This window comes from Daldinia loculata (genome assembly GCF_022478755.1).
Source record: "Daldinia loculata strain CBS 113971 unplaced genomic scaffold F4817scaffold_3, whole genome shotgun sequence".
Classification (NCBI taxonomy): domain Eukaryota; kingdom Fungi; phylum Ascomycota; class Sordariomycetes; order Xylariales; family Hypoxylaceae; genus Daldinia; species Daldinia loculata.
The window spans coordinates 112,752-139,502 of record NW_026054857.1 but is presented as its reverse complement, the minus strand read 5'-3'; the positions used below and the strand labels follow the sequence as shown (position 1 = coordinate 139,502).

General features: G+C 48.3%; 7 protein-coding genes across 7 annotated transcripts; 1 reads left to right on the top strand and 6 right to left on the bottom strand.

Moving 5' to 3' along the window:
• Positions 1–22: 22 nt before the first annotated feature.
• Positions 23–2,479, bottom strand: F4817DRAFT_324388 (uncharacterized protein). Its single transcript, XM_049301634.1, has 3 exons — positions 2,095–2,479; positions 1,557–1,870; positions 23–1,499 (listed from the first exon to the last, which is right to left on the bottom strand). Exons 2-3 carry the CDS (start codon positions 1,849–1,851, stop codon positions 367–369), a joined length of 1,428 nt encoding a protein of 475 aa, XP_049163125.1. The 5' UTR covers positions 1,852–1,870; positions 2,095–2,479; the 3' UTR covers positions 23–366.
• A 3,147-nt stretch (positions 2,480–5,626) lies between these two features.
• On the bottom strand, positions 5,627–8,796 carry F4817DRAFT_365801 (uncharacterized protein; the record flags this gene model as incomplete). The annotated part of the gene is made up of 2 exons (XM_049306912.1): positions 7,449–8,796; positions 5,627–7,393 (listed from the first exon to the last, which is right to left on the bottom strand). The coding sequence occupies exons 1-2, from the start codon at positions 8,400–8,402 to the stop codon at positions 5,627–5,629; spliced, it is 2,721 nt and encodes a 906-aa protein (XP_049163124.1). The 5' UTR covers positions 8,403–8,796.
• A 3,929-nt stretch (positions 8,797–12,725) lies between these two features.
• On the bottom strand, positions 12,726–16,117 carry F4817DRAFT_311649 (ATP-dependent protease La; the record flags this gene model as incomplete). The annotated part of the gene is made up of 2 exons (XM_049300020.1): positions 12,726–12,884; positions 12,947–16,117. 2 exons carry the CDS (start codon positions 16,115–16,117, stop codon positions 12,726–12,728), a joined length of 3,330 nt encoding a protein of 1,109 aa, XP_049163123.1.
• An 831-nt stretch (positions 16,118–16,948) lies between these two features.
• Positions 16,949–18,983, bottom strand: F4817DRAFT_129754 (uncharacterized protein). The gene has a single exon (XM_049297731.1). It carries the CDS (start codon positions 18,793–18,795, stop codon positions 17,365–17,367), a length of 1,431 nt encoding a protein of 476 aa, XP_049163122.1. The 5' UTR covers positions 18,796–18,983; the 3' UTR covers positions 16,949–17,364.
• Positions 18,984–19,171: 188 nt separating this feature from the next.
• F4817DRAFT_355942 (P-loop containing nucleoside triphosphate hydrolase protein) lies at positions 19,172–21,113 on the bottom strand (the record flags this gene model as incomplete). The annotated part of the gene is made up of 2 exons (XM_049305724.1): positions 19,172–21,033; positions 21,101–21,113. 2 exons carry the CDS (start codon positions 21,111–21,113, stop codon positions 19,172–19,174), a joined length of 1,875 nt encoding a protein of 624 aa, XP_049163121.1.
• Positions 21,114–21,379: 266 nt separating this feature from the next.
• On the top strand, positions 21,380–23,724 carry F4817DRAFT_365799 (uncharacterized protein). Its single transcript, XM_049306911.1, has one exon. It carries the CDS (start codon positions 21,682–21,684, stop codon positions 23,575–23,577), a length of 1,896 nt encoding a protein of 631 aa, XP_049163120.1. The 5' UTR covers positions 21,380–21,681; the 3' UTR covers positions 23,578–23,724.
• On the bottom strand, positions 23,663–26,693 carry F4817DRAFT_324359 (SWIRM-domain-containing protein). The gene is made up of 3 exons (XM_049301633.1): positions 26,220–26,693; positions 25,593–26,164; positions 23,663–25,539 (listed from the first exon to the last, which is right to left on the bottom strand). Exons 1-3 carry the CDS (start codon positions 26,338–26,340, stop codon positions 24,178–24,180), a joined length of 2,055 nt encoding a protein of 684 aa, XP_049163119.1. The 5' UTR covers positions 26,341–26,693; the 3' UTR covers positions 23,663–24,177.
• Positions 26,694–26,751: the final 58 nt, after the last annotated feature.

The window sequence follows — 26,751 nt, the reverse complement described above, 5'->3', positions numbered from 1 at the left end:
AATATCACTAGTCAATCAAAGTATTTCAAGTCTAAATCAATACGTCATGTTTGATTTATGCTAGAGGTCTTTTTCTCATATCAGTCCAAACTTGTAATCATTCAGTCTGTCGTAAGTGATGCGCCAACGCCCACCGAATTGCATAGTAGTGAGCCCCTTTTCACCGATTTCCTCTAAACGCCGGAGGACGAGTTGCCTCAACATGCTTATACCGCATAGCCTTTTTATGTACATAAATTTTTAACCAAGGTTGTCATCCTTCGACTACCAGGAAAAGCGGCACTTGCAATATTTCATTATCATCTCCAGTATTACAGCCTTCCCAGTTCGAAACGACCCGAACCTATCTTCAACTCTATTAACCGTTTAAGCCGCATTAGCACCGGCAAGAGGCTGAGAGATTCTCGTGACTTGGTCACCGGCACGGACAATTCGTCGGCCAGATGAGTCGGTAACGAAGGCACCTTCCTTCTCCATGTGTGCCTTCTTCCAGATCTCGACTTCACAGCCTCCTCGAAGAACACCGACACGCATAGTGGACAGAAGGTTATGGGCAGCATTCGAATGGTCATAGACACCACCGTTGAAGATAGCAGTGGCGTCCTTTCCAATGGCAGATGAGATAAGAGCCTTGCCACCAGGGTGGTCCTTGATGAAATCGGTGACGTCGTGGATAACACCAGCAACGGCGACCAGAGCCTTGCCGTTCTTGGACTCGCTAACGTAGTCATCCCAGTCTATAACAGGTAGCTGCTCTAGAGGAACACCCCAGTCCAACCTCGATCGCTTCTGGTCGAGCTTCTTCTGCATCTGTTGGAGACGACCCTTCTCGATTTCGTTCTGGCGGAATGTCTTCAGGTTGTAGGCAAGGCCCAGCTTCTTCCAAGCCCAGATGCTCCACTTGGTCGGATCATACTGCCACCACTCAATAGCGTTGCGGTAGTCAGACGGGAACTCGTGGTGGAAGTTGTGGTATCCCTCTCCAAGTGTGACAAGCGCGGTGATGACATGGTCACGAGGAGAGTTGCGGTCATCGAAAGGCTGGTCACCGAGCCAATGGGCGAGAGAGTTGACACAGAAAGTAGCCTGCTGGATGAAAAAGATTCGGATGATACCAGCGTAGATGAATCCACCCCACCAGTCACCCCAACCAAGACCACAGACCATAGTCGGGAGAACGAGAGACATTGTGATGACAGACTTGATGTAATGCTTGTGCTGCCAGACGACAACCGGGTCGTCATTCAGGTCGGAGATATCGGTTCGGCCAATTCGCTTAGGGTTCTGCTTCATGACCATCCAGCCGATGTGAGAGTATAGGAGGCCTTTGCGGACGGAGTAAGGATCCTTCTCGGTATCCGTATAACGGTGGTGAGCACGGTGACCCCTTGACCACCACCTAATAGAACCTTGTACAGCGGCAGCTCCCATAGCAGCCAGGTAAATCTTGATAAGGAGCGAAGCCCTGAACGAACTGTGAGCCCAAAGTCGGTGATATCCTGCCTAGATATTAGTATTTCGGTAATTAGACGGAACGTGATGTTATCCAAACGTACCAGCTGTGATACCGAGGCCGGCATTGAAATAGTAGAAGATGGCGAAGAGAGCCGTCTTCAACTGGAGATCAATCCAGTATGTGCTGATCAACCCAGCTAAGGGAATGAATAGGATGAAGGTAGTGTTAAGCCAGTTGACGTGCTTGTACCAGTTGCTCCAGGTCAAAGGGAGCTCGGAAATGTGCGGTTTCTTCAAGTCATACTTAGACGACCGCAACGGTTTGTAGTCCTTGGTGCCATCAGGAAACGCCGAGGCGGCAACGGGCCCTGAGGCATCCGTCGTGGCAGAAGCCATGGCTGAGAATCGACGGGTGCTGGAGATGGAAGAGTTGAATCAGCAAGGCCCTCGGAGATCGGTGAAAGGGGTCTCGGATGGGTGAGCGACGAGGTTAAAAAGAAGGAATGGAAGAAAAGATGTGGGAGGTTTAAAAAAGATATATATTTATTATCGGGGTGGGAATGTTAGAGTGTAAAAGGCCGTGCATGTAGTATTGGATGTAGGTACAAGTGGATATGGGGACCAATCGGTGGGACGTACAACCTTGAACCCCTGGAGCCGGGTGGACGGGTGGACAGGTGGCGGAAATGTATACGGAAAGTATTTGAGACCTAGTCGGACCTAGTTGGACGTGTCTAGATGGGTGAATCTAGGTTGAGTCGGGTACCGACTAAGAACTTTTATCTCTAACTCGTACCTGATCTGTAACTGCTGGAACTCAAAGCGGTGTGAGCGCTAACGGCATTAACTGCAGCCTTCTTAAGTTTGTTGATCAAAGAATGTGCTTGTTGGAATAAAATGATTCGACTGGAACGTCTGATAGTCGGCCGATGGCTTATACGATTTACTCAACTGTTAAGCAAAAAAAAAAAAAAAAAAAAAAAAAAGGCGTTTTATTGCTATGAATTAGGAATAAGAAACAAAGTCACCACTTTTATAACGAAGACGGTGGAAACCAGTATGTACGTACTTGGAAGCAAAGGAAATTGTAGTGTAAAAGTGACGATTATGTTACGAAGTCTGCTGCATGTACGTATCCTGTTTTCTCTTCCTGCTTGAATTCTGCTTGATCTGATAGGCGAAGGAGAATGTGCTGGGGTTGTTGAAGGTGGTGGTGGGAAGGGGGGGGAAAAGCTGTTACATGCGCGCGGGGCGATAAAAACACAAAGCTGCCAAAGTACCTTACAGATTCAACTGCTACCCAGGTTGTTGCACATTCCTTCTGCGGGCAACTTCCATCTCGTGTGTTCTTTTTGAAAGCTGTCTGAAATTTGTTGAATTGTTGGGGAAGTGACCATTGTGGCGGTTTCGAAGCCGCAAGGAACGATATCCAATCAGACGCCACAAAAGTTCAAGGGTCTTTCCGCTTTTGGTGATATTTTATATGTCCCACCTGTTCCAAGGTTTAACCACCCGAACCTAAGTACAATATGTCCATGTATCACAACGTGGATCTTACAACATATTCTACGATCGTCTGTGCCAACAACAAAATAATTTTCCAGACAAAAGTGCCATTCGCATTCGTATCCAACCTCGGTTACACGTCCTCAAGCCGTGTTTTCTTACATTAGGCATATCACGATTTATTATAAATACCAACTAACATATCCACCACGTAAGCAGTGTAAAAATGCATAAACCAAATTTGATAAATATTAGTTTTCCCTTGCATAAACTCGGAATTTTTAGGTAACACGGAAAACTCTTTGACGTAAGCCCCTCTTCAGCCCCTTCCGCAGGGCTACGCCAATCAATCCTTCACTTGCCAATCCTTCAAGTGCCACAGTGTACCCGGCGAGCGAAATCCGGGTAGTCGGCATTGGTTTATTAAGCTCTCGAATAGGTACCTATCACCAGTCGAGACTACAGTACCTACAATGATCCCGCAACTATGAGCCGAGGCAAGTTTATTCATTCTCTAGATGGATGAATCATTGATAGATATTTACCTAAGGTGTGTATCATAGATTCTACCAACTTGCATGTTGTAACCACGTTCCCCACATTATGTAGATCCCCTTAGACCGTTTGGCCGTGCACACTGGCACATCACTCTCCCAGTCTCCCCAACAAACAAGTCCGTACGTACATAGTGGGGTGCCGGGAAAGAGGAATCTTGAAATCTAATCGGCTAAAGATAGTCACGATGTCCCACATCTTCTAGAACAACCTTAAAATCCCCTCGATGAAATTGATTGGATAACCAAGGGGAAAACGCCACTTTCCGCGTTATGCGCCCCATAGGTATCTAAGGCTCCATCGATCTTGCTGAGCCTCTTTCCTTTACATCCCATCATAGGTATTTGATCGATATATGAACGGCTAAGCTGATGAGTAGCTTCGATCTATGTTATACAAATCATAATTAAGATATATTCGTATGCTCTAGTAAGTCGAAAGTTAACATGAAGTTGGTGGCTGGTTTAAGCAAGATATCCGACTATGACTAACAAGTCCGTAGTAATCCATAGTAATGCCTCCTCTCCTAAAATGGCAGCACATTACAATCCAATATTCATAACACCCGATTGGCTAGAGCTGCTTATGTCATTCATTAAAAGGAAGTGAAAATGCTCTGTATATGATAGCGGATCATAGTAATTAATTATTGAGCTCGAAAGGTATTCGTCATAGAATAGCAAGAGGTAGGGTTGTAGGCTCGTAACCATGACAGGCCTCATGAGAATAAAGTGATTTGGCAAATTTAGGTGACATCATATTTTACTGGTCTCGTTGCTTTCTATCTGAGAACCTATGTAATCCACCTACATAAGGCAAGCTGACAACATACCTACCTGATCACATGATTCACTCACAATGCACTATGTCTCGACTCTAAGAATTCACAGCCCTCACAGAATAGCGTCAAAAAAAAGTGCCGATTTTGTAAGTACTAACATACCAAATGCTCACTTTCCTATCCACCTAACTCAGCGAAATCTTCGAGCATATCTTTATGACTATATCAGAATAAGATTTAGAGTCTATTTTATCTTAGTATTATTCTGGTAGTTTTTCTGCTCTATATATCTTAAGAGAACCTTTTACAAAGGTATTCCCCTTGTTAGGCACTTATCTTGACTCCATTCTGCCTCATCAACCCAGCAGTCCAGTCACCTCCCAAAACCCATCCCACATAGAACAGAACCACGCTCAACCCGAAATAAAGATAACCCGCCATCCCATCCCATCCCATCTCCGTCCCCAAACCGCCAAATAGGTATCCAAGCCCACGCCACGATACACAACTACATACCTACCTACATACTAAGATGAAATAAGAGGCATCGAAAAGCCGATTCACGGCTTTACAACCGAACCACTAATACAATCGCCCAGCACCCGTACATACATACATACGTACGTACGTATGTGTATCGCAAGTTCCCTCTCCAAACCTCAAGAAGCTCGCTCACCACTCATCGAGACTCTTATCTCGTACCACCATCAGACCACGCCTTACTCCATCCATCCATCGCTCTCACCGGTATGATGTGTCTACCTTCAACATCTATTAGCCAAGTATACAATCATGAACCTGCGTATACTTACTCGCCTATATAGTCAACGCATACAGACCCGATACCGATTCGACACAGCACTACCACGTACGTAGATACACACTCGACCGAGTTTGCCAAAACACGCTAATCCCTTATTTTCTCAGGGGACATATATTTCATTACCTAGCGTAACGTATGTAGAACATGTAAGATCCGGGAACCTCTATCTCTTATCCAGCCCTCCCATCTTCAAATAGCCATTTCGACTTCATATCCATTCATTGTGCCTCATACATTAAATATCGTATCGTCAAGCTAAAACAAACGTTGTGGTAATGATGTGCTGCCTCTATTGTACAAAACAAAAAAAACAAAATTTTCGCCCACCTCGCCGTTGCCCCTAACGTAGAAAGTATGGTCCACCATTCGTGACACCCGGATATTCCAGAAAAAGTCCTCCAAAAATTGCATATGCAATGCAAAACTCCTCGCGCCGTTCTGTATGTTTTATGTACATGAACAGCTACCCGCAAGGTTGTAAGCATCTCAATATAACCTTCTCAGGCTTAAGTCGTCACATCTGTTGCTGTAGCTGTAGCTGTCGTAGGATGACCTAAATCATCGTCTAAGGTTAGTTTTCGAATTTCGTCATGCTCGTATTTGGAGCCGACACCCGTCAAATCAGTTGGCAAGTCTGGAGGCGACTCGGCTGGTCTCGAAGGTGACGCTGCCGTTGATCGCGGTAATATGTCTCCTCTGTCGTGTGTATAATTGTATAGCGATCCGGTTTCTCTGTCTCCATCCGTAGGCGGCCGAGTGGCTTCTTCAATTTGGGCATAATCCGAAATCTCGGCTGTACGCAAGCCCTCTGGTTCCTTGGGTTGTGCCACACCGGGCTGCCTCGGAACGCCACCTCTGGAGTCGAATTGCGGATTTTCTAAGTCCCTCTCTTCACTTAATATACCTGTTGTATGGACGTCACCGGAAGTAACGGTTGCTGTACCTTTGTAAGGTAGAGGTAAGGCTCCCTCGGTATTCCCACCGTTAATCCTAAGCGCACTACCTACGCCAGCTACTAACGTGGGTACCTTCACCTGGTTTTCGCTCCCAGTCGCCTGAGCCTGTTCATCCTCTAGGTCCTGTTGCACTTTCGCAATTATTTCTTCCGGCGACTGCACGCTCCTGGGAGTCTCGGCAATCTCCTGTCCTAGTTCCAAGTCGTCGGTATACGGGCCCATGAAATTAGTGGGCCACGTTTCGCGCCGCTCCGTGTATGGCGGGCTATACATGTCGTGGTTGCTTGGTGGTGACCTGGCCGGGGATCGTCCCCTTGACGGATAGTATTGATCGACGGAGAAGTTTGTTGGTGCAACGTGTGTACTACCGAATGGAGTGTATGGCCAGACATCCCGGGGCTGAGCCGGTTTGATGTGCGGATGACCGTTTTCTTCATATCCGTCCACCGTATATTCCCGTAGAGAATTGCCGTCGTCGACGGAAATCGAGGGTAGATCATGCCTGTCATAGTCGTCGTCGTCGTTGTCGTATATGGGCTGGGGAAACAGCCTAAGTAGTACGGAGGCCTGAAGTCGGACACGTGGATCCTCGTGCAAGCAATACCCCACCATCATGCGATACCAATCCGGGACATCGATTTCGGAAGCCAATCGGAGCGGTCGTCGATGCGCTTCCGGCTCGTCCTCCAACGTCGCGAGTGACCACAATACCATCCCCAACTGATAGAGGTCAGATTTTACACCGATATACATCGATATCCGCTGGTTGCTATCGATAAGTGGAGTTGCCTCCGGAGGCTCCCAGCCCACTGGGCAACCTCGTCTGTTGATGTCTATTATCTTTGCATTGTCTTCATAGTCGATGACGATGTTAGAGAGCGTAAGGTCACCCTGTACAAAACCGGCTTCGTGAACGTCCGACAACCCCTGAACGATCTGCCTCGCCCACTTCTCTCGAAGGGACCACGGGAGGATATTACAATCCTCTTGAGAATCGTAAATAAGGTCGATGAGCGCACCCTTTTCCGCGTAATTGATGAGCAGGCCCTTAACCATCTCGTCCTCATCGTCAACCACCACACCGTAGAATTCTATGACGTTTTGGGAGAAGCGTAGGGAGTTAAGAGCGTTGACTTCGTAGAGAAATTCATCCACCGTATCTGGTCCTGGAATCTCCTTCTTAATGAGTGTCTTCCCAGCAACACGAACCTTGTAGACGAAGCCTGACATATGAGACTCGAACGCGAGATCTCTCTCTTTGATACGGCGACATTTCAAATGCTGGATCATACGAACGGTGGGGTAGTTTATGATCTCCTACAAGGATTACACAATCAGTAACATGTTATGATCTCACACAAGAGTAACCCACGTTAACGTCTTCCACTACATGGACGTGCAACCTTCCTTCCGTGGTCTGCAACTTTAGGTTGGTGACGGTGGGGTAGAATTGGATGTCTTGAAGGCTTTCGCGTATAGCTTCATATATTTTGGCACTTTTTTCCCTTTGAAACTTGATATGGAGTAGATCCTTCTCTAGAGAATCATCTGGAGCGTTTCGATAATCTAGAGAGATAGTAACTCGCCTCCACACGAATTCATCCTCGCGATAGGTGACGAAAAACTTCTCCCTCCTGGATTTATCCCGGAAGTGCATACTTAGATTCAGGATCCATTTCCGCTCTAACTCGTCATTGATCATTGCATCATACTGAGACGTCGTGGTAGACTGAACATCAACAGGCGATAAAGCTTCGATATAGCTAGGCACGGGCTGGAGTAATTCACGGTTTTCCCTATCTAGGCTGGCGCTATTGACGCTGTTGATATCTTGGAAACTTAAGAATTGCTTCTCATCGAGGGAACTCTGAGGAGCCGAACCCACTTCATGCGAGACCACGGTAGGAGGACTAATGGAGGGCTGTGTGTCGTCGAAGAAGTCGGGCGCACTTGCACGCGGTGGAGGTTCGTTCACGCGGGAAACGCTGCGTTGAGTACGCAATCGCCTATCGACGGAGACAGTCCTACGTTCCGCTGACGTAGGCTGTATCGCTTCGAGCTTCTCCCTCACCTCGGACTGCTGCCTCTTAAAAGTTTTAACGCGGGGCAACCCGGGAACCACTTTCCTTGACACCCTCCGGAACAAGCCCGAGGTTGGTGAACAATCCAGAGACGTCCTAGATTCTTGGTCAGACGATACCGACGATGTTAGCGTGCTATCCTTCCCAAGAAATTTTTTCAAAATGGAGGCCAGTCTACCAGTATCCGATGTTGGCGGCGGCTCGCGCGAGGGCATATCTGCCGTTGCTGCCATGGCGGCGATCATTGAACAAAGCAAGCCCTATCGTTCAAGCTTCATGGACCTTGTCTATTTCGCAATCTCCGCTATTTAGGCAGGGAAAATAAAACTTTACTCAGACGAGGCGAAAACCCGTGGACGGGTCCACGATTGAGGTGCTGCGGGGCAAGTCGTGCGGAAAAAGACAGTGATATCGTAGCAATTGAGGCTCTAGCTCGGCTACGATCCTAGTTCCAACCGAGCTGAAACTGTGGATGTATTAGATGTACTAGACTCTAGGACAACTGCAAACTGTCTGAGCGCGGGGAGTAGATGCAAGAGGCAGGGCGCAGCGGGCCTGGTTAGGCAACCGATGGTTGTAGTAGCTATGCGAGATATAATAACGTATATTGAAGGGAAATGGTCATGCCAGCTTTAACGTAGGCAGACCCAACGTCGAATGGGGGAAGGAAGCGGAAAGGTTGCTCAGCAGCGAGGCTGTTAAGACCTTATTGGCAATTGACGACGATGGCGGCTCATATGTGCCGACATGGGCGACAAGGTAATGCGCGCGTATTCTCTAGCCTGCAGCTTTTTTCTTTCTTTCTTTTAAGAGTCAGGTATGATTCTTCTGGCGTCTAGCTGCGACTTGACTACCTAAGGTAGGCGGCATGCAGGAGATATGCAAGCAGAAGCTATCCTGGAAAACTCCGCTTTCGGGGTGCAGGACGATATAGCCATTTGAGTTGAGAAAGTTCAAGAAAGCAGAGAGAAATGAGCGAATATAGAAATTGGAGGCGGACGGGTGTTTCTACTTTCTACGACGAGTGACGAAGCGCATCGACGTTGTACCTTCCCCCCGTACGCAATATTATACATATTACATACATTTGTACGATGTATAGTTGTATATTGTACAGTTGTACGACAACACAGCACAGGCAGGCACAAGCGTTTAAAAAAACTACAATATCTGGCCATACCGAGAACGTATTAGTGGTACCGCTGGCAAGTTCCCTTTTTTTTAGCCATGGACCAGGATTGTATCGTTGTATCGCTGTATCGTTGTATCAGGCTAGGGGTCCCGTTTGGTCTCGCTTGGCTTTTTAATGATCTCGCGGGGTTGTAGGTACATGTGTACCTAAGCTACCTGATGACATCGTAATATTCTATCTTCTCATTTCTCATTTTCTCATTCGTCCATTCGTCCATTTCTCATTTACTTTTTATTGTATTCCAATTCGTTTCGTCCCCACGGCGTCCTATTAATTGTGGGTGGAATGGTCCCGGGACCTATCTAATGCCCGCTCAATGGCAACAAGAGCACTTATACGCGCAGCTCGTCAGACGGCAGCATGCAAGGTTGTGCTCCTGTAGAATATCGATTATACATAGCACTAGCCTACAGTAATTCGGTGGTGGAGGGTTTTTATCTTGGCCAATTCGGATTCGACCTCAACTTCCTCTCATATGTGTTATCGTCCTCCAAAATCAGCCATACCGCTATGGTCCCTTTTCCGCTTGGTGGGGGGTCTGCTGGGCCATTGAACCAAGTCGGGAAAATCAGGATGATTCATTGATGTGTTGTACAATGATGCTAGTGGTCGATCCCTAAATGAGGGGTGTCCGGGTCGAATTCTGAAATAAGGGGGATTAGGGGACGGAATCGTAGGAAGACATTAACTAACACTTAAAACTTCTGTCGCAACTATGAATGTACATGATAACTAATTCTATAGCGCTAGCCTTCGAAAACTATATGAGGTAGGTTAGGTATGTAATATTGATACCCGATAAGCTCAGGCTCTTCCTTAATCATCTAGCCTATCTTTCCTCGCAAGGGATTATAGTCATTATCAAAGACATCTATTGTTAGTTACAACTACGAATAGTATAGGTATGTATGACTTCACTTTACACGTGGAACCCCTTGGAAGGATGAGTCCGTCCTATTTACATACACACAACATGAGCTTACACCGCTATCCTATTGCACTCACCGACTTTGCACTGCAACAGTATTGACTCTTACAAAAATTGTGTAACTACCTAGGTTAGGCAATTATCTTTGCCTACTTAATAACATATTCGATATGCCTTATGCTAGGTGAGTTCCTGAGCGAAGCATACATACTAGTTAGGTTAGGCAGTTGATATACCAGGATCTTCCAGGCTCGCGAGCTTGACAGGTCACAAATGTAGAATAGTATTGTCTGTCAGCGTTGCCCTAACCGCGACGCCGGCCCGAAGCTAGTGCAGCAGCCATCTGCTTGTCGACATCGCCGGTTGATCATGTGGACCGAACGGAGTAGAAGGTAGTGTACAATAGCTTCGTGACTAACACTGGCAGACACGCGCATACCAGTACATTATCAGAGTGGTACCAGATGGTTCGTAGTATATACATACGAAAATGAAAAGGGATGACGTCTTGAATGAGAGGTCCTTGAGGGGGAGACGAACTGGTTCGCCCAAGCTAGTTCACTAGCATATATGAAAGTATATGACTTATAAGTTAGAAGTCTTCGAAAAAGGGAATTTATTCCTTGTTATTTTCTTCTTCTTCTTCTCTACCTCCTACCCCTGCCGATAGAAGCCGTGATGTGTTGTTTCCCCCCTCCCTCCTCCCCCCTCTCCCCGGGAAGAATGTCGTCAGCCTACGCTAGATGGGTAGTTTAGGGCTGGCCCCCAGCCTAGGCCAAGATCCCGCTCGATCCCTAACCCGCTCTTCTAAGTTCTTAAAAGCCACTTGATATATCCCCCGTTACTAAGTAATAATTCTCTGTATTCCTCCCGGGTGCTACCCAATCTAAGACCACGCTATTCCAGCCGTTGGCACCACGCGGCTTGGCTAGATTGTCCGCTATCGTCGCCCGGAAAGGAGGTGCTAGAATTGGGCAGCGATACATACGATAGCTCTACAGGTAGGCAATGTAAGTTGGTAAGTTGGTAAGTTGGTAAGTTGGAGACAACGCAAACAACGCAAAGCGAGGCTGCTTCGAGACAACTGGCCATCAATGTCATGCTTCGTCCCCCATGGGAGGACATCCAATACATTATTCCCTGCATCGTTCCGGTCCTGTAAGATCACTCTCCCGCGTCGGTGATTCCAATTCGCGAATCGTATTTCCCGTAATCAAAGCACCGAGCCGATTATCGCTTCGGGACCTTACTGATCAGAATGCACCTCATCATCATCATTTACCTCGTGCTTTGGAAATATCTCATTTTCCTATCATCGATTCCTGAGGGATAATAATAGGGTCTATAGGTACCTATCTACTGCAAGTATTACTCGTTCCTAATCCAACTTGCTTTTCTAGCTCGCGTGGGAGTGCCTAGGAAGATCAAAGTATCTCGCCCTGCATTGGCTCCCGTGGCTGAAATCGCCTTGCCTCGACCCCCATCAATTATCAATTGCTCCAAGTCATACATACCTACATAGTACATAATTCATCCTTAGGTGAGTGAGCATGTAGCTACCTAGTAAGTAGGCATCTACGCCTAGAAAACCATACCGGCAAACCCCATCCCCCCTTAGGTCTTTAGGTATTAATGGAACTTCGCGTCGGGCTTTTAGGCACGTAATCAATGATCTCACGTCTAACTTACGCGAGCGATCGAGGTGGTCAGCAATAGTTCCGACATAGTGTAGAGTGCCTCGTGATAGGAAGGGGGAAAAAAGGAATTGACTTCTTACCGTGGCGTAGAACCCAACCTTTTTATCTCCAGGTTGCATAATGCGACCTCCGACAGCAATCAAATCGTGGGGTGCGCAACCGCCCTCCCAGAGCGCGGGATTCTATGGCAGATGTCGACTCTCGATGATACTATACGGATATGGATCATGCGCACCCGGCTCGAATCGTTCTCTATAACAACAGCCACAGCGACACAACGCACTTGGCACGAGGTTTGTCACGAATAAGTCTTACCATTCGTATGAGGCGTATCACTAGCGTTCTGACACGTTACTGTAAGAGTTTCTCTCATGTCTGGCCCTTCGGTGGTTTCCTTTTCCTTTCTTCTTGATACTATGTAAGATAACCTAGCGGAAGAAAGGGGGCGAGCGTGCCGTGCTCTGCCACCTGTCCACCTGTCTACTATGCTCATGAGAGATGAGAAGTGAAGGGTATGTGGGTAAATCGTATGATACAAGTTGTAATGTTTTCAAATATGTGAGGAGTGAGGGAATACATTTTATGATTGGGTTGCTTCCAAGCCGTTTCGTCGAGTCGTCGTATTGCCGCCTGAACGCCTATCTGATGGCCCAATCCCGCAAATGCATTACTGTAAAGTCTATGGAAAATATGCAAGTTGACGAAGGGGCTATGGGGAGTGTCCCCGTCACTCCATCCTCCGTATCGTCTCCTATTCGTCCTTGTCGCTCTCGGATTTAGCGTCGTGCTCCTTCTTCCATTCGCAGATCTTGCATCGATTCGCTTGCTCCTTGTCCAGGTTGGGGAAGACGAGCTCGAATATCTCGCCGTACCAGCTGGCTGGACGGCCCTCAATACCCTTCTTGATGTTCTGCACAATAATGTTAGCCTAGACCGTCGCATCGGAATGTTATTCAGGTTAGTAGCACCCACCTCTGGAAGTTCTAGCCAGTCGGATATATTGTCGTCTGGGAAGATGATCATCTTGCAACCAGCCCGCCTCGCCGCGACCGTCTTCTCCCGCAGGCCCCCTATCCTGAGGACCTTTCCAGTCAACGTAAGCTCCCCGGTCATAGCAATCGTGGGGTCGACAGGCGTCTCCAATGCCAATGATAAGAGCGATGTCGCCATGGTCACGCCGGCCGATGGTCCGTCCTTTTGCACTGCCCCTTCGGGCACGTGCAAGTGAATCTTAGCCTTGTCATAGAAGTGGTTATCCGGAAATTCCTTCGCCATATACGCCTTAGCGAAAGAATAAGCAATCGTAGAGGACTCTTTCATCACCGTCTTTAGGTTGCCCGTGATTTCCAAACCCGCACGACTACTAGGTCTTAATGCAGACTGGAGAATGGATTCTATGTACATCGCGGAACCGCCTAGCTGGGTCCATGCAAGACCCATCGCAACACCAGGTGGCGTCACATCATATAGACGATCAGAGGTGAATATCGGAGGACCGACATAGTCCTTGAGGTTCTCCTTGTTAATCTCGACGTGAACCGAGTCAGGTACTTTTAAGGGTACGCGAGGCTTCTCTGTGGTTTCTTTCTCAGAGGCTTCGGGAGAAGTAGGATCGTGGTTCTCTTTTTCCTTTTCCTTTTCCTTTTCTGATTCTTCTAGAGCGGCTTTTCCATCTTCTGTCAGAGCCGCTGACTCAGGAAGAACATCCTCCCCGAGTTCTTGAACGATCTTCAGGGCCGACTTTCGGTAGACCTTCTCGATCTGCTTCTTTAAGTTCCGAACACCCGACTCGCGGCAGTATGACTTAATCAACTCGTCGATAGCATCATCTGTTAGAGCAACGTCTGCACCCTTCAACCCGGCTAGTTCCTTAGCTGCAGGTGCTAGGTATCGGTCCGCAATTGCTCTCTTCTCGTCCGAAACGTACCCTGAGAGTCTGATGACTTCCATACGGTCCAGTAGAGGTCTCGGAATAGTGTCGGTCATATTTGCTGTGCAGACAAACAGCACTTTGGAAAGATCGACGGGAACATCCATGTAGTGGTCTAGGAAAGAACTATTCTGTTCTGGGTCGAGTAGTTCTAGTAGAGCCGACGAAGGGTCGCCTTGATAACCCCGGCCAATTTTGTCAATCTCGTCAATTAATATCAGAGGGTTCTCAGTTTGACACTTCTTTAAAGCTTGGATGACTCGTCCAGGTAGTGCACCGACGTACGTCCGTCGATGACCTTTTATTTCAGCCACATCTGTGAGGCCTCCCACGCTGAATCTGTAGTACTGTCGGTTCAGAGCCCTGGCAATTGACTTGCCTATGCTGGTCTTGCCAACGCCAGGAGGTCCCACGAAACATAAGATCTTACCCTCGACAGTACCTCGGAGCTTACCAACTGCGATGAACTCTAGGATACGATCCTTGACGTCTTTCAAGCCGTAATGATCCTCGTCCAGTACTTTCATCGCATTCTGAATTCCAAAATTTTCTGCGCTCCGTTGTCCCCAGGGGATCTGTGTCAACCAGTCCAGATAGTTCCTCGTTACGTTAAATTCGGAGGCGGCAGGTTCGAGATGAGCGAGCTTGTTAATTTCGTCGTCAAACACTTTCCGGACGCCTTCGGGCATCGCTAGCTTGTCGGCCTTCTCCTTGAACTTCTCTACCAGTTTATCCTTACCATCGGACTCGATACCTAGTTCACGGCGAATGCCTTTCATCTGTTCCATCAGCCAGTATTCCCGCTGCCGCTTCGTAATCTTCTGTTCTACATCCTTAGTGATCTTTGATTGAAGCTGGGCATTCATCAGTTCTTTCTTCAGTACGACCAAAGCCTTTTGCATTCGTTCCTCGACGTTGAGGCTAGCAAGGACTTCTTGTAGTTCTGCGGGCTCCCCAGCAGATACCGCCGCAGCAAAATCAGCTAGCTTTGCCGGCTCTGCCATAACATTTCCTGTCGATTGACTCATAGAGAAAGTTGATATTTGATCTCTAAATAAGCTGTTCATTGAAGCGACTTCCTTGAAAACATTTACGATTTCGTTTGTCACCGCTCGAATGACAGGACTCTTTGGATCAAACGGCTCTTCAGATAGGTTATCCACGTTTACAAGGCTGACTGGATACTTTCGTAGGAATGATGTTGGCTCATATTTCTCCGTCGCAGAATCAGACTTCGGGGCGACAGCGCTCTCCTCGAAGCTTGCGACCACGTCGCCCTTCTTTTCTTGCTGCGGTTCTTCTTCTGTTTTGGGTGGTATTGGCTCAGGCGTAGGTTCAGTTTCAGGATCAGCCTTCTTAGGCTCGCTAGTACCGGGGGGTATGAGAGTGGATAGCTTTATTCGGCGATGAGGGTATAGGATAGCTGTGAGGCTGTTTTGTTCTCCGTGTACCGGGAAGGCGCTCGTGACCTGCGCAAAAACACCAGTATCGTAGACATCAGACGGGTCCCTAATTACATCCTCGTCGGCATTCTCATCTTTAAATAAGAATGCGCCAACGTAAGGTTGACCTCGCTTAATCATTTCCATTATTGCAGCTGAGACATTCGGATCCTTAATCGTGATCGCCTTGTAGAAACCTGGGAATAGAGGTCGCTTCGCTATTGGTATGGCCATAACTTGGGGATATACGTCGGGTACGACGGGTTTCTGTAGAGCTTTGTCGGCTCCCGACCTTCGACCTCTTCGACCTCCGTCTCCAGGCGCATCACTACCAGACCCGGACGATGCGCCCCCTGCCGCGCTGCTTGCCTTGCCATCCTGCGATTCACCTTGACCACCCTGGTTCTTGCCGGACGGCGGAGAGTCTGCATTGGAGCTTTTGGCTTCGCTCACTTCATCTTTGGATTCCTCCGTCTTCTTCTCCGAATTCGCCTTCGCCTCTTCTTCCGACAACGGCTCTACGGACCCATCGAAAAAGCCATTGTCTTTTTTATCTTTCCTAGTAATGGACGAGGTAGAAAAGTTTGTTCTTAGTAAAGCGTTATGCCTTGAGGCTATCGTCTGTCTTGAGTATGCGATCGTGGATTCGGTCGAGTTACTAGTATTATTTATTGAGTAATGACGTGATGCTAAAGAGGGTCGGAGCCTCGATGCAAAACTCGATGGACCCCTCACGACGAGCTGCCGTGATAGGCGTTGTCGACATAGCATCGTCGAAAAGGTTATAAGGGGAAAATTTGTCGAGGCGACGGTGATATAGCCGGGGGAAGACCGGAGGTTTAGTACAATGCAAGTTTGCAAGTTTGCACTTGCAGAAAGGTTCCCACCAGTCTGTGATTAAGAAAGAAAAAAAAGGAAGTGGTGACTAAAATAATACAGATATTATGGCGAATAGGCCTTGGGGAAAATAATTCCTAAGAATGGCCGTTGCCTTGCCTGAAAATCTAGACGATAACTTCGATTATCGCCTTAGCCTTAGTAATTGGAGACTGGAGTTAGAGCTCGAGCGTATTTTGTCGAAATACATCATCGCTTGCTAAGCTGCCCTCTCGCTCTAACCATAACCACGGCTGCGGGACAGCGGAGGTAACGATTGCCCAGATAGGTTAAAACCGTTAAAAACCGTTATCAGCCAGTGGCCACTAGAAGATACTATGGATATATTATGTAATTTAGCGCATGTCAAGCGGTCGCAAATCAAATAACTTCATTGTATGCATACTTGCCTATACGGGGTTCGACTGAAGATAAACCACTCGGACCTTACTATCTTAGCTTTACTCACTTCAAAATATTTCTCTATATAGGTACTTATTAATACTAGATGCAACTCATAAGCCTAAAGATCCTGTTAATACGTTCAATAAATTAAGGAGTACTATGCGAGCTGCGAGCTTAACAGCAAAACTCAGACCATTACCTATTGACTCGTACCGAAAACTTTGCCTATAATACCCTTAGGAATATTTATCCAACTACGAAGCGGAATAGGTACTATTTAGTTATGAAACACTGTCGTCTAATATTATCAACTTGATCATATGATAACACGGTACTTTAAGAGTATACGCCTAATTTAGCATCATTTCATAATGAATCCTATGTTTCTAAGTGAAGCGAGGTGCAAATTAGTATACCATCTAAAATATACGTCTACTAATATCCGTATCTCCCAAGGCCAACCATATCTACGCCAGTATCCTACCCCTAGACACCAATAATAGACCTATGCTGCCATGGAAATAGAAATTCGCCAGCGCCATTATGATACCCTCAAACGCCAAAAACGACATTGGCAATAAGAGAGCCTAGGTGATGTTATGAAGTCATAGCCAGTCCTTTCCTAGCGGAGGCTTCATATACAAAACCGACAACGAAGGAGCATCACCCATTACTTCCACGCCATTAGATGACGCTACATAATAACACCATCCTCCACCCTGAGGGAAGGTATTTCCTTAGCGCAGCATCTCCAATGCAATAGCCTTATCGCTCTCGCCAACTACGGCCATCGCCTCATCTATAGCGCTCTGGAGCTCGTCGAGTTTCTCCTTTGCGCTGCGTTTTTTCGCCGTCTGCCCCGGGGCTTCGGTCTGACCGTGACATAACCCGCATTTCTTCTCTGCCTCCGGGGCGTCGCGGCCGGATCTGCATTTCCACCAGCCGCCGTGCTCCCGCCGGTGGGCGAAGGGCCACTTGTTGCTAGGTTCGTGCCACTTCTTGTCCCAGGGCGACCTTCCCGATGCTTCGTCGTTGCTATCATGTCTGATTTTTGTCTCCAGCGTGTAGATACGGTTCATTAGATCGTTCCATCTAGCTTCGCGATTTCTTCCTTTTAGGGGCATTTTGAAATGCTCGAACCATTCTGGAATATGGAGGTTGCGTCTTGGACTCGTAGAGGGCCCAAAGGAGGAGGGCGCGCCCGATGTAGATTCTTGTGGGGGAGGCGACAGCGTTTGAAGAGTGCCAGGTAAATCTGGAGACGCATGCTGTCTAGGAGGATGAATAACTTCAAGACCAGCATCTACGGCCTGGTCGAAAGGAAGTCTGACCAAATTTTGGGGCGAGCCGACGATGTATAAGTGCTTCTCTTTGGGCACGCCAGAATTATTGAATGATGATCCATCCGATCCCAACAGGCGCTTAACTGCTGTCAACGGCAATCTTCGCTGACGCTGTAAGGTTTCTGAAGCATGACGGCGGGCGGATACTTCAGCTTCGATGGTCTCGATATCCACAAGTGCAGCATAGGTCTCTTGGATTTCGTGAATGCCTTCTTGTCTTTTCTCGGCTTTAGTTAGCGTACCATCGGCCAATACTTCGTCTTCGATCTTCTCGTGATGTTGTTCCATACTGCCAAGCGAGTCTAGTTCCTTGTTCTTCTGTTCCACCCACCTTCGAAAAGTTACGGACTGTGTAATATACTTGTTAGTAAGTCTTTCAATATCCGGTAATTTTTCCTCAGGTAGTGTTGTAGAGCTTGCCAGATCAAACCTTGGAACAACTTCTGGCGGGAATGATCTCCAATCGGCGGCACGTAGGCTAGAAGAGTTGTAATGATGCAGTGGTGGAGGGGTATCCTTAGAAGGGGCATTGTGGCAAATAGGAGACCCGCCGCTGGGACTATTGTTTGAGTCTATAGTAGTTTCTGTTTGTGCGCTATTCGGTATATCGTCCTTGACATTTATAGTGTCCAAGCCTTCTTTTACCTGCCTGCTCGTAGTTCGAGGCAGGTGCATAGGTTCAGGCCATAGTGTCCTTGGGTGTCTTGATGGCGGATGAGCGCGTAAAGGATTCATAAACCCCATAGCCACGAGAAAAGGGTTTAGAGTATACCGCGGTGGGTGTTGGTCTTGACGCCTAATGGCATTGTTGTCCTTTTTTCCCATTGTGGTTGTGCGCTTGTTAATTTTAGGACTAAAACAAGAGGCGTATACTAAGTACGGGAGAAGGAAAGCAACATGTTGAATAGATTATTTATATATAATATAGAGTCTGTCAAGAGCTCGATGGCAAACTCCACCTGAGAAAGTGACTTCAGGTCTGGTGTACGCCACAAACCGTGGATGTGAATTAGTAGGGGTCATTGAACAGATACATGACTATCTGGTAAGTATTAATTCATATTGACCTAATGCCCATGACTATTGAGAGACTTGCTTGAAGGATACATAATGACTGACGCATTGTTAGATGCTGTTCGAGTTGGGATGATTGTGATTGAAGTGTATAGGTATATATAGGAGGTAGGTAGTAATTACGGGTTCAGGCTGATAGAGGTCCAACAGACACCAGTTCCCGAATATTCATCATCCTTTCTTTCTCCCGCCCTAAACTCTCACGCTTCTCCTTTCGTCTTCGGTCAGCGTCAAGGGCAGCAAAGCGACCTCGGGCGCCGTGACGTATTTTAGTTATCATATCTGCGGCCTTGCCTTTTGTGATATCGGTTTCTGTTAATTTATCATTCTCCCCACGTAACCTGTTTAGAAAGTCCAGTTGGCCATCTGTAGGTGGTCCGTTACGCCAGCGCTCTTTTCTCGAGATAAGAAGACGGGGATACTGATCAGATGCGTATTTGTCACACCCGTGAACGGCATCGGCGAAGGTAGATGTCGTGAGTAACCGCCGAGGTGAAGCATATCGAGACTTCGATACACCTGCGGGAAGAGCCCGGACTTCCCAGGCTACAAATTCGTCCTCTCTATTTTCTGAATTATTCTCCTTTTCCAATCGGATATAGTTTCCGCCCGAGCCGCATAGCACCCACTTGTTCGGTCCAACTTGAACCCACGCATTATGACTGATTGCCCGAATATGCCTCTCGCCGGATGTATCTGCGATTAAGTCGAAGACCGAATCATACTCTACAAAATTAATATTGCGAGAAATCTTAACGTCCTGAGTTTCTCTGCTGCTCTTTAAGCGTTCCATATCGTTCACGGTTGCTTTCTCTACCAACTCAGACGGGTCGAGGCCGAATAAAGTAGGTGTCGTCACTATGCCGATGGACAGACTCGAAACCATGTCAATGATATGGCAATCGGTCTTGTCTGGATGAAGCCGCATGCCTCTTCCTATCATCTGCACCAATAGATTGCGGGAGCGAGTCGGTCGCGCGAGAACAACGCAGTCAATATTAGGAATATCGGTTCCTTCAGTAAAGACGCCGCAGTTGACAAGCACCGGGAATTCTTGGCGTCGAAAAGCATCAAGGATTTTGCCTCTTTCGACTTTTGGAGTATCTCCCGTCACGAACCTAGCATCAATACCAAACCGGCGGAATGTTTCGGTCAATCCATCGACATGTGAAAGATCCACGCAGAAAACCAAGGTCGACTTCCTCCCTGGAGCCTTTGCAAGCCAACTGCGAACAGTAATTTCGTTCACTTGTTTTGTGTTTACCACCTTAGACAATTCACGAGTTTGAAAGTCTCCGCTGCTGCCGGTTCCGACCTTTGAGACATCGGCAGTCGACTCGACCGTAGTAAAAACGACGTCTGACAACCATTTATCCCCTATCATATCGACATAGTCTTTATGATAAACTATCTCATCGATTGCAGCGCCCAACCGAAGGCCATCGGTCCGAGAAAGAGTCGCAGATACGCCGACAAGTGCTGGCGAGTCGTGTCTCTTTTGATCGAGGCCGAAGTGCTCCAGAGTCCTCAAGTACCCAGGCGCAACTATATGGTGTGCTTCGTCGACAAGCACGAGCTTAAACCGTCTAGGATCGAACTTGCTGATGCGATCACTAGAGTTGATACTCTGTATACTAGCGATGGTGATATCTGCAGTTCCCGAGGCACGTATGTTGCCCATTTCTATTTCTACCGTTTTGTGCGGATAAGCAGAGGTGCAGTGGCGAGCTGCTTGTTCGACAAGTTCTCGCCTGTGAGCCAGGATCAGCGTCTGGCTGGCTTCATTTGAGTCGTTCTTGATCCGATCAATCAGCTGAGTGAATATGACAGTTTTCCCGGAGCCGGTAGCCAACGATATTCCTAATCGCTTATGTCCATTTTTGAGTGAATTCAAGACAGATTGAATACATTCTTCTTGATAATCACGGAGGCGAATACCTTGGAACGGATTAGGAGTGTTAGGAGTGTTAGGAATCTCAGCTGCACGGGCTGTTAGGGACGTAGAAAAATTGTATCGATAGCATCCCGTTAGCGAAAACCGTCGTACGGGTCTCACTGAGAATAGCCATCTCGTGGTCAGAGGTAGCATGGCATATCTGCACAACGACTGGTGCGATAGATGTTTGAGACAAGATTTCGAGGCCTAAAGTCTTAAGTTCTTAAGTTCTTAAGTTCTAAAGTTGCCTTTGAACCATTCAAGACTTTTAGGTGGAACTGCATATGTAATTAAGCATATATTTTCTTAGAACGTTTAGGAACATGTTAGCATGTGCATATCAAATAACAAGTTATGCAGACTTAGCATCTTAACAAAAAAAAAAACCTTGGAACTTCACACCATCCAGTCTTTACATCTACATATCAACGCAGAAGCTCAACAAAATCTCAAATTAAACCTAAAGAACCTAAGATATTAAGGGAATATCTTAGAAGTATATTGATGCATGCCTATGATTCTCAAGAAGGCCTCATAGTTTATGAAAATAGGAGTGATATCTCCACCAACTTCTCAAAAATACGGATAATTGCATATATACATCCTATGCATCGCCCCCTATTAGAGATCATAAGGGTCGACTTACAACAGCCTTAATTAGGTAGATTTGTAGTTCACAGCTATAACCTACCAACCCAGATATGGATTCAGATGACGACCCCGAGTACCGCCCCGCCAGCAGTGAATCCGACGGTCAGCCTCCTCAGCCTCCGTCCCTGCCCTCACCTCGCCTCGGGGAAAGTATACGCAAACGCCGTCTCAAGACAGTAGAACCATCCCCTATAGTATCGCCGCCTAAGCGTCAAAAGGGAGTCTTCAACTCGCAGTATCTCAACATTCTTAACGAAGAAATTTGCGATGCCGCGGCGGGAATCATCCGAGACGAACCCCTGGACCTAGCGCCGGCTCAGATCGGCATCGTGTCGTGGACACCTTCCGAGAAGCACGTCTTCTTCTCGGCTCTGGCCCGCTTAGGGCGCGATAACATTGCTGGCATCGCGGCAAGGGTCGGCACTAAGAGCCCTCTCGAAGTCCAGCAGTACTTGGTGCTGCTTGATGGGGCGGAGCGTGCTCACCGCGAGAATGACGGTAAGAGACAGCGGGCGTTACGCCCTGTCGATGTCCCTGCCGCGGTAGAGCTTAGTACGGAATTGTGCGCGGCGTTGGAGCAGGCGGCGGATGGCATCGCGCTACGATGCGAGAGGCACGAGACGGCGCTGGAGCAGAAGCGCTGGCAGGGTCGGTGGCTAGTTACGTCGCAACTAGCACGGCTGCTCGAACACCAGCAGCGTGCCAACAGCAGCCGCAGTAATAACAACGGCAATAGCGCGATGGCAGAGACAAACCACCTTCCCCCTTTTGCAGAGCTTTTCATCCTGCGCAACTGGCTACGGCTCTCAGAGCGCGTCTTCATGAACTCGTCCGTGGTCCCGGACGGTAACTGGCGCGGCATATCGGAGGAGCCGCCTTCGATCCGAGCCACGGCGCTCGCCGACTTTCACTCGTTAGCGTTAAGCGTTACACGGCGCCTCGTGAGCGCAACGCTCTACGTAGCGAGCTCCCGGGTGCGCGCAAAGCGTGCCGGGGACCGCCGCAACCGTACGGGGGGCCTCGTTAAGATTAAAGACGTGCAGGCCGCCGTAGCATCAGTCGGCATGACCGAGAACAGCCGTAAATTCTGGGCACGAGCTGCACGCAGGCTACGGCTTGATGTGTACGATGACGAGCAAGACGATGAAAGTGAAGATGTATTAGGAATGACAGATCAGGAGTATTTATCTAATAACGAACACGATGAAGAAGATCTCGACGCCGAAGCTGAAGACGTATCTGAAAGCGACGTAAGCGAACGTGAAGAAGAACCCAACGCCCCCTCCGAAATAGGCGATAATAAAACAGACACCTCATCCACCTCCGAGTCCCCCCCAATGCCCTACGACGAAGTCGAAGCCACCCTAGGCTTCCCCCCCACCACACGCCCCTTCTCCCATCCAACGCAAGAATTCCCCGCCGACCTCCCCGAAATATCCTCTAGTTCCTCCGAGCACTCATTCTCAGACTCAGCTCCCGACACTGACTCCGATTCCGATATACCCATGAAAGACCCCCCAGAAGAAGAAGAAGAAGAAGAAGACTCCCCAGCCCTAGCCCAAGACCTCCACGAAGCCCTCACCTACACAGCAACTTACGACCGCACCGCAACCGCACGCTCGCGAGACGCCCTGCGCGCCCGCATCCGCACGGAGCACCAACTATGGGCGGATGCGGAGCACGCCGACGCGCAGGCCGCGGGAAGAGAGGAGGCGCGGCTGTGGAGGGTGGTGCATGATGGGAGGGGCAGGGTGAAGGCGGAAGCGGAAGAAGAGGACGAGCAAGAGCGTGGACATGAGAAGAAAGGGGAAGGGGGGCCGGAGATGGGAAGGCGGTCGGGGTTGGTGGATCTAGGTGCGAATTGGAGGGATCATATTGAGTATTATAGCGAGTGGGAGGTTACGGGAGGGAGAATAGTTGCGGAGGATTCGAATGCTAAGGACTAAGAAGTTGGTTTGGATGTGACGGGGGCGGCATGGCATAGTAGTCTATCTGCCTACGTATAGGGATGTCTTAAGCGATGTGTGAATACCTTGGTAGGAGATATTAGAGGATTGCCAGTTAGCAGTTAGTTAAACCCTCTTAAAGAAATATACACATGCAATACCCATGGACCACTTGCATCATCTAGGAATTCATTACTATGTATCTCTTTCTCTTTTCCATTTCCCATAGACGGGTCCCATTTATGAGTAGCAGTTTGTAGTACTCGTAGTATACACGGGGGTCTTCACCGTCACTATGCAAGTGCAAGACACTATACCCTCTTCTTTCTTCTCCCATTCTCTTACTTTCCCTCCCCCCAAGAATGTTCTTTTTCATTCAGAGGGCAGGAGAACTTTATTTTCAGAGGGGAAAAGAAAAGATAACCAAGCAAAAGCAAATAGCGAGAAACCCTATTCCGTTGACGCCCACGGGAGCTGGCGGCTCACAATAGTAAAATCAAAGTCCCTTTAGAATGCCTAAATTCGCCACGATTAAAAATTCAACAATGTTCTCTTGCGCAGCTTAGCGCGGAGTTAATCCCTCCCAATCGGAAAAATAAATTAGGCTTCGTAGCTCTTGATATTACCGTCGCTACCGAGTGGTTGGACAGCACTTAATGGAGGAGCCGAGGTGAATGTGAGTCCGCTACCGTCGGACTTAACGTCGCCGTTCATGCTAGCCGACCTAAGGCCTGCTTGCGTTTCCCGTACCCGCTTCTTAAAGGCGAGTCGGTCAAGGAAGAGTTGTTGCCTGCCCCGCTCTAATTCGCGTCGCTCTGCCTGTAGAATACCCTCCATCTCGTCGAAATACTTCAGCTTCAGCTCCATTTTTTGTAGGGTGACGTTTACTGCGGCAGAGAGGAGTCTCGTCATCTCTCGCTCCTCGTGCGAAGCTAGGCCGCCTGCACGCGCGCCCATGGCAGCAAGCGGTATGCTGGCCAAGTCAGACGCAGCAGTACCGGCATTTTCTTCGTGGCCGTCTACTTCCATCGAGTCACCCTCCTTCCCCTTACCTTTTCCATTAACCTTAGCCGCATCATTGCCCTCAATCTTATTCCGTAGGCCCTCTTGCAGTTGTTCCACAGATTTCTTCGCTGCCGCAGCTGTTGTCTTAGGATCTGCAAGGCTAGCGAGGAATCCGATAACAGACATGACTGGGTTATCAGCCTGACTAAAAGGAAGGTGACCGCCATGCTTTCCGAGCATAGCAAGACCGGTGGGAGCATGAATAGGGGCTTCCGTTTCGAGATACTTGTCCTCAATGTCTAACTGTAGGAATTGTAAAACACATTCCTCCCGAGTTCGCGTGCCTACGTGCGCTGCGATCTCAGCCCAGTCATCATCATATCTTTCCAAGGCCTCAAGAAGTCGAAGAACCTCGGCGTCTGTCCATGGGGCATCGCGATCGAGAACAGAGGAATATGTTTTGTTCTCTATTTGGACAAATTGGGTATTGGACTGATTTCCAGGTATCCGGCCCTCCACGAAACAGCTGGAACACAGGTCACACTTCGCCTTATTAGTGGAATTGGCCTCCGGCAGATGATAGTAGAGTCGAGTGCAGTCGATTCCGCAGTTGTAGCAGTGCACCTTAGCGATGGGTTTGCTCAGGTTGTCATCAGCTACTGGGGATGTTGCACCATTGGTGGTGGCCTCGCCATTAGTCTTGTTCTCGGACTTGTTAAGTTTCGCCCCTTTCGCGTTAGCCTCGTAGATGTTGCGACCAATCTCAAGGTTTCGCTCGCCCGCAGCAGTAGCAGCAGCATTGAGCTTTTGGTCAGTATCCTGATTCTTCTTGCCTTCGAGTACGATTGGATCGGCCGAGGGTTGCCAGGGTTGGAGCCCACGAGGGGTATCACAGATGACTTGAAAATGACCCGTGAAGGGCGGGCCGACTTGAGACGGGCGTTGATCCGCATCAACCTGTAACTTGTTAGAAAGTTGATACTATTGTATAAAAGACAGTTAGGTAGTACTTGATAGTTAATCAATCCCCACTGCTCTAGAAACGCGTGGACGCGCATGATGGCGCAAACGTCGCCAGCCAAGTTTCGCCTACAGGCAGTCACGGTCAAGTACTCAACGGGGTTCAACCGGTAGGTGTTAATCATAAAATCGCGGTAATCCTTGTATACGGCGGGGGTCTTGCTTCGGTTCCGACTGTTGAAAAATTCGGGGAGGGCTTTACGTTCGATGCTGTGGATCGCGTTCATGTCGAACCAGGTACTATAGCTAGGTAGAACGATTGCGTGGGTTTGGGAGATAAGATGTTCGCGCGCGGCATTCTCGATGCTTTCCTTGGACTTCACCTCCTGAGCGCTACCGTCACCGGCAGCGGCTGCATCTTCGACGTCCTTATCTTGGGGACGTCCATCCCGAGGCTCGGCCTGAGCGTCGCCCATTTCCTCATCATCCTTAGCTAGGGTAGTTTCAGCAGGCGGTGCAGAAGGGGCATCAAGTGGGTTGTCTGAAGTACCAGCAGGTGCAGGAGTAGTGCTATCTTGCTTAATGACGGGGTCTGCGGAGGGGATTTCGGACATCTGCACATCTGATTTGCGCATTAGCATCGACATACTGAGGCTATGACTGCCGTCTCAACTTACCTTCGGAGCCTTGAGGCGCACCCGACACATTGGACTGAAGGGGCGGCTGCGCTAGGATCGGGTTACTACCCGGAGTTGCTGCATTGGCTGGTGAGCCGTAGTTGGCGTGTTCGCCTTCCATCTTGAAGGAAAATACGAATTTCCAACTAACAACGTTCGAAGGGGGGGAAGACTTTGGTATGTGATTAGTTATATCAAATTCGAAAAGAAAAAAGAAACTGACGCGACGTATCGCAACAGTCTTAGTTCTAGCTGCGACGATTTACTAATGAGTGGAAAGAATTTAATTGAAGAATGCGCCTTGACGGGTTGCTAGGACGTTGATGGATATTAATTCATTGAATGCGTCCTATGCGTCCTATGCGATGAGCTGGGTCGACCGCGTGTTTGGAGAAATAATTTGGCGCGACTAAAGGGAACCAACTGGCAAAAGCTGGGAAAGCAGTGAATTTGGCTGGCAGAGGCTGGGCAACTTTGGTAGGGTGATAGGTGATAGGTACTTGGTCCAAGCGTTGATATGAAAGGTAGATGA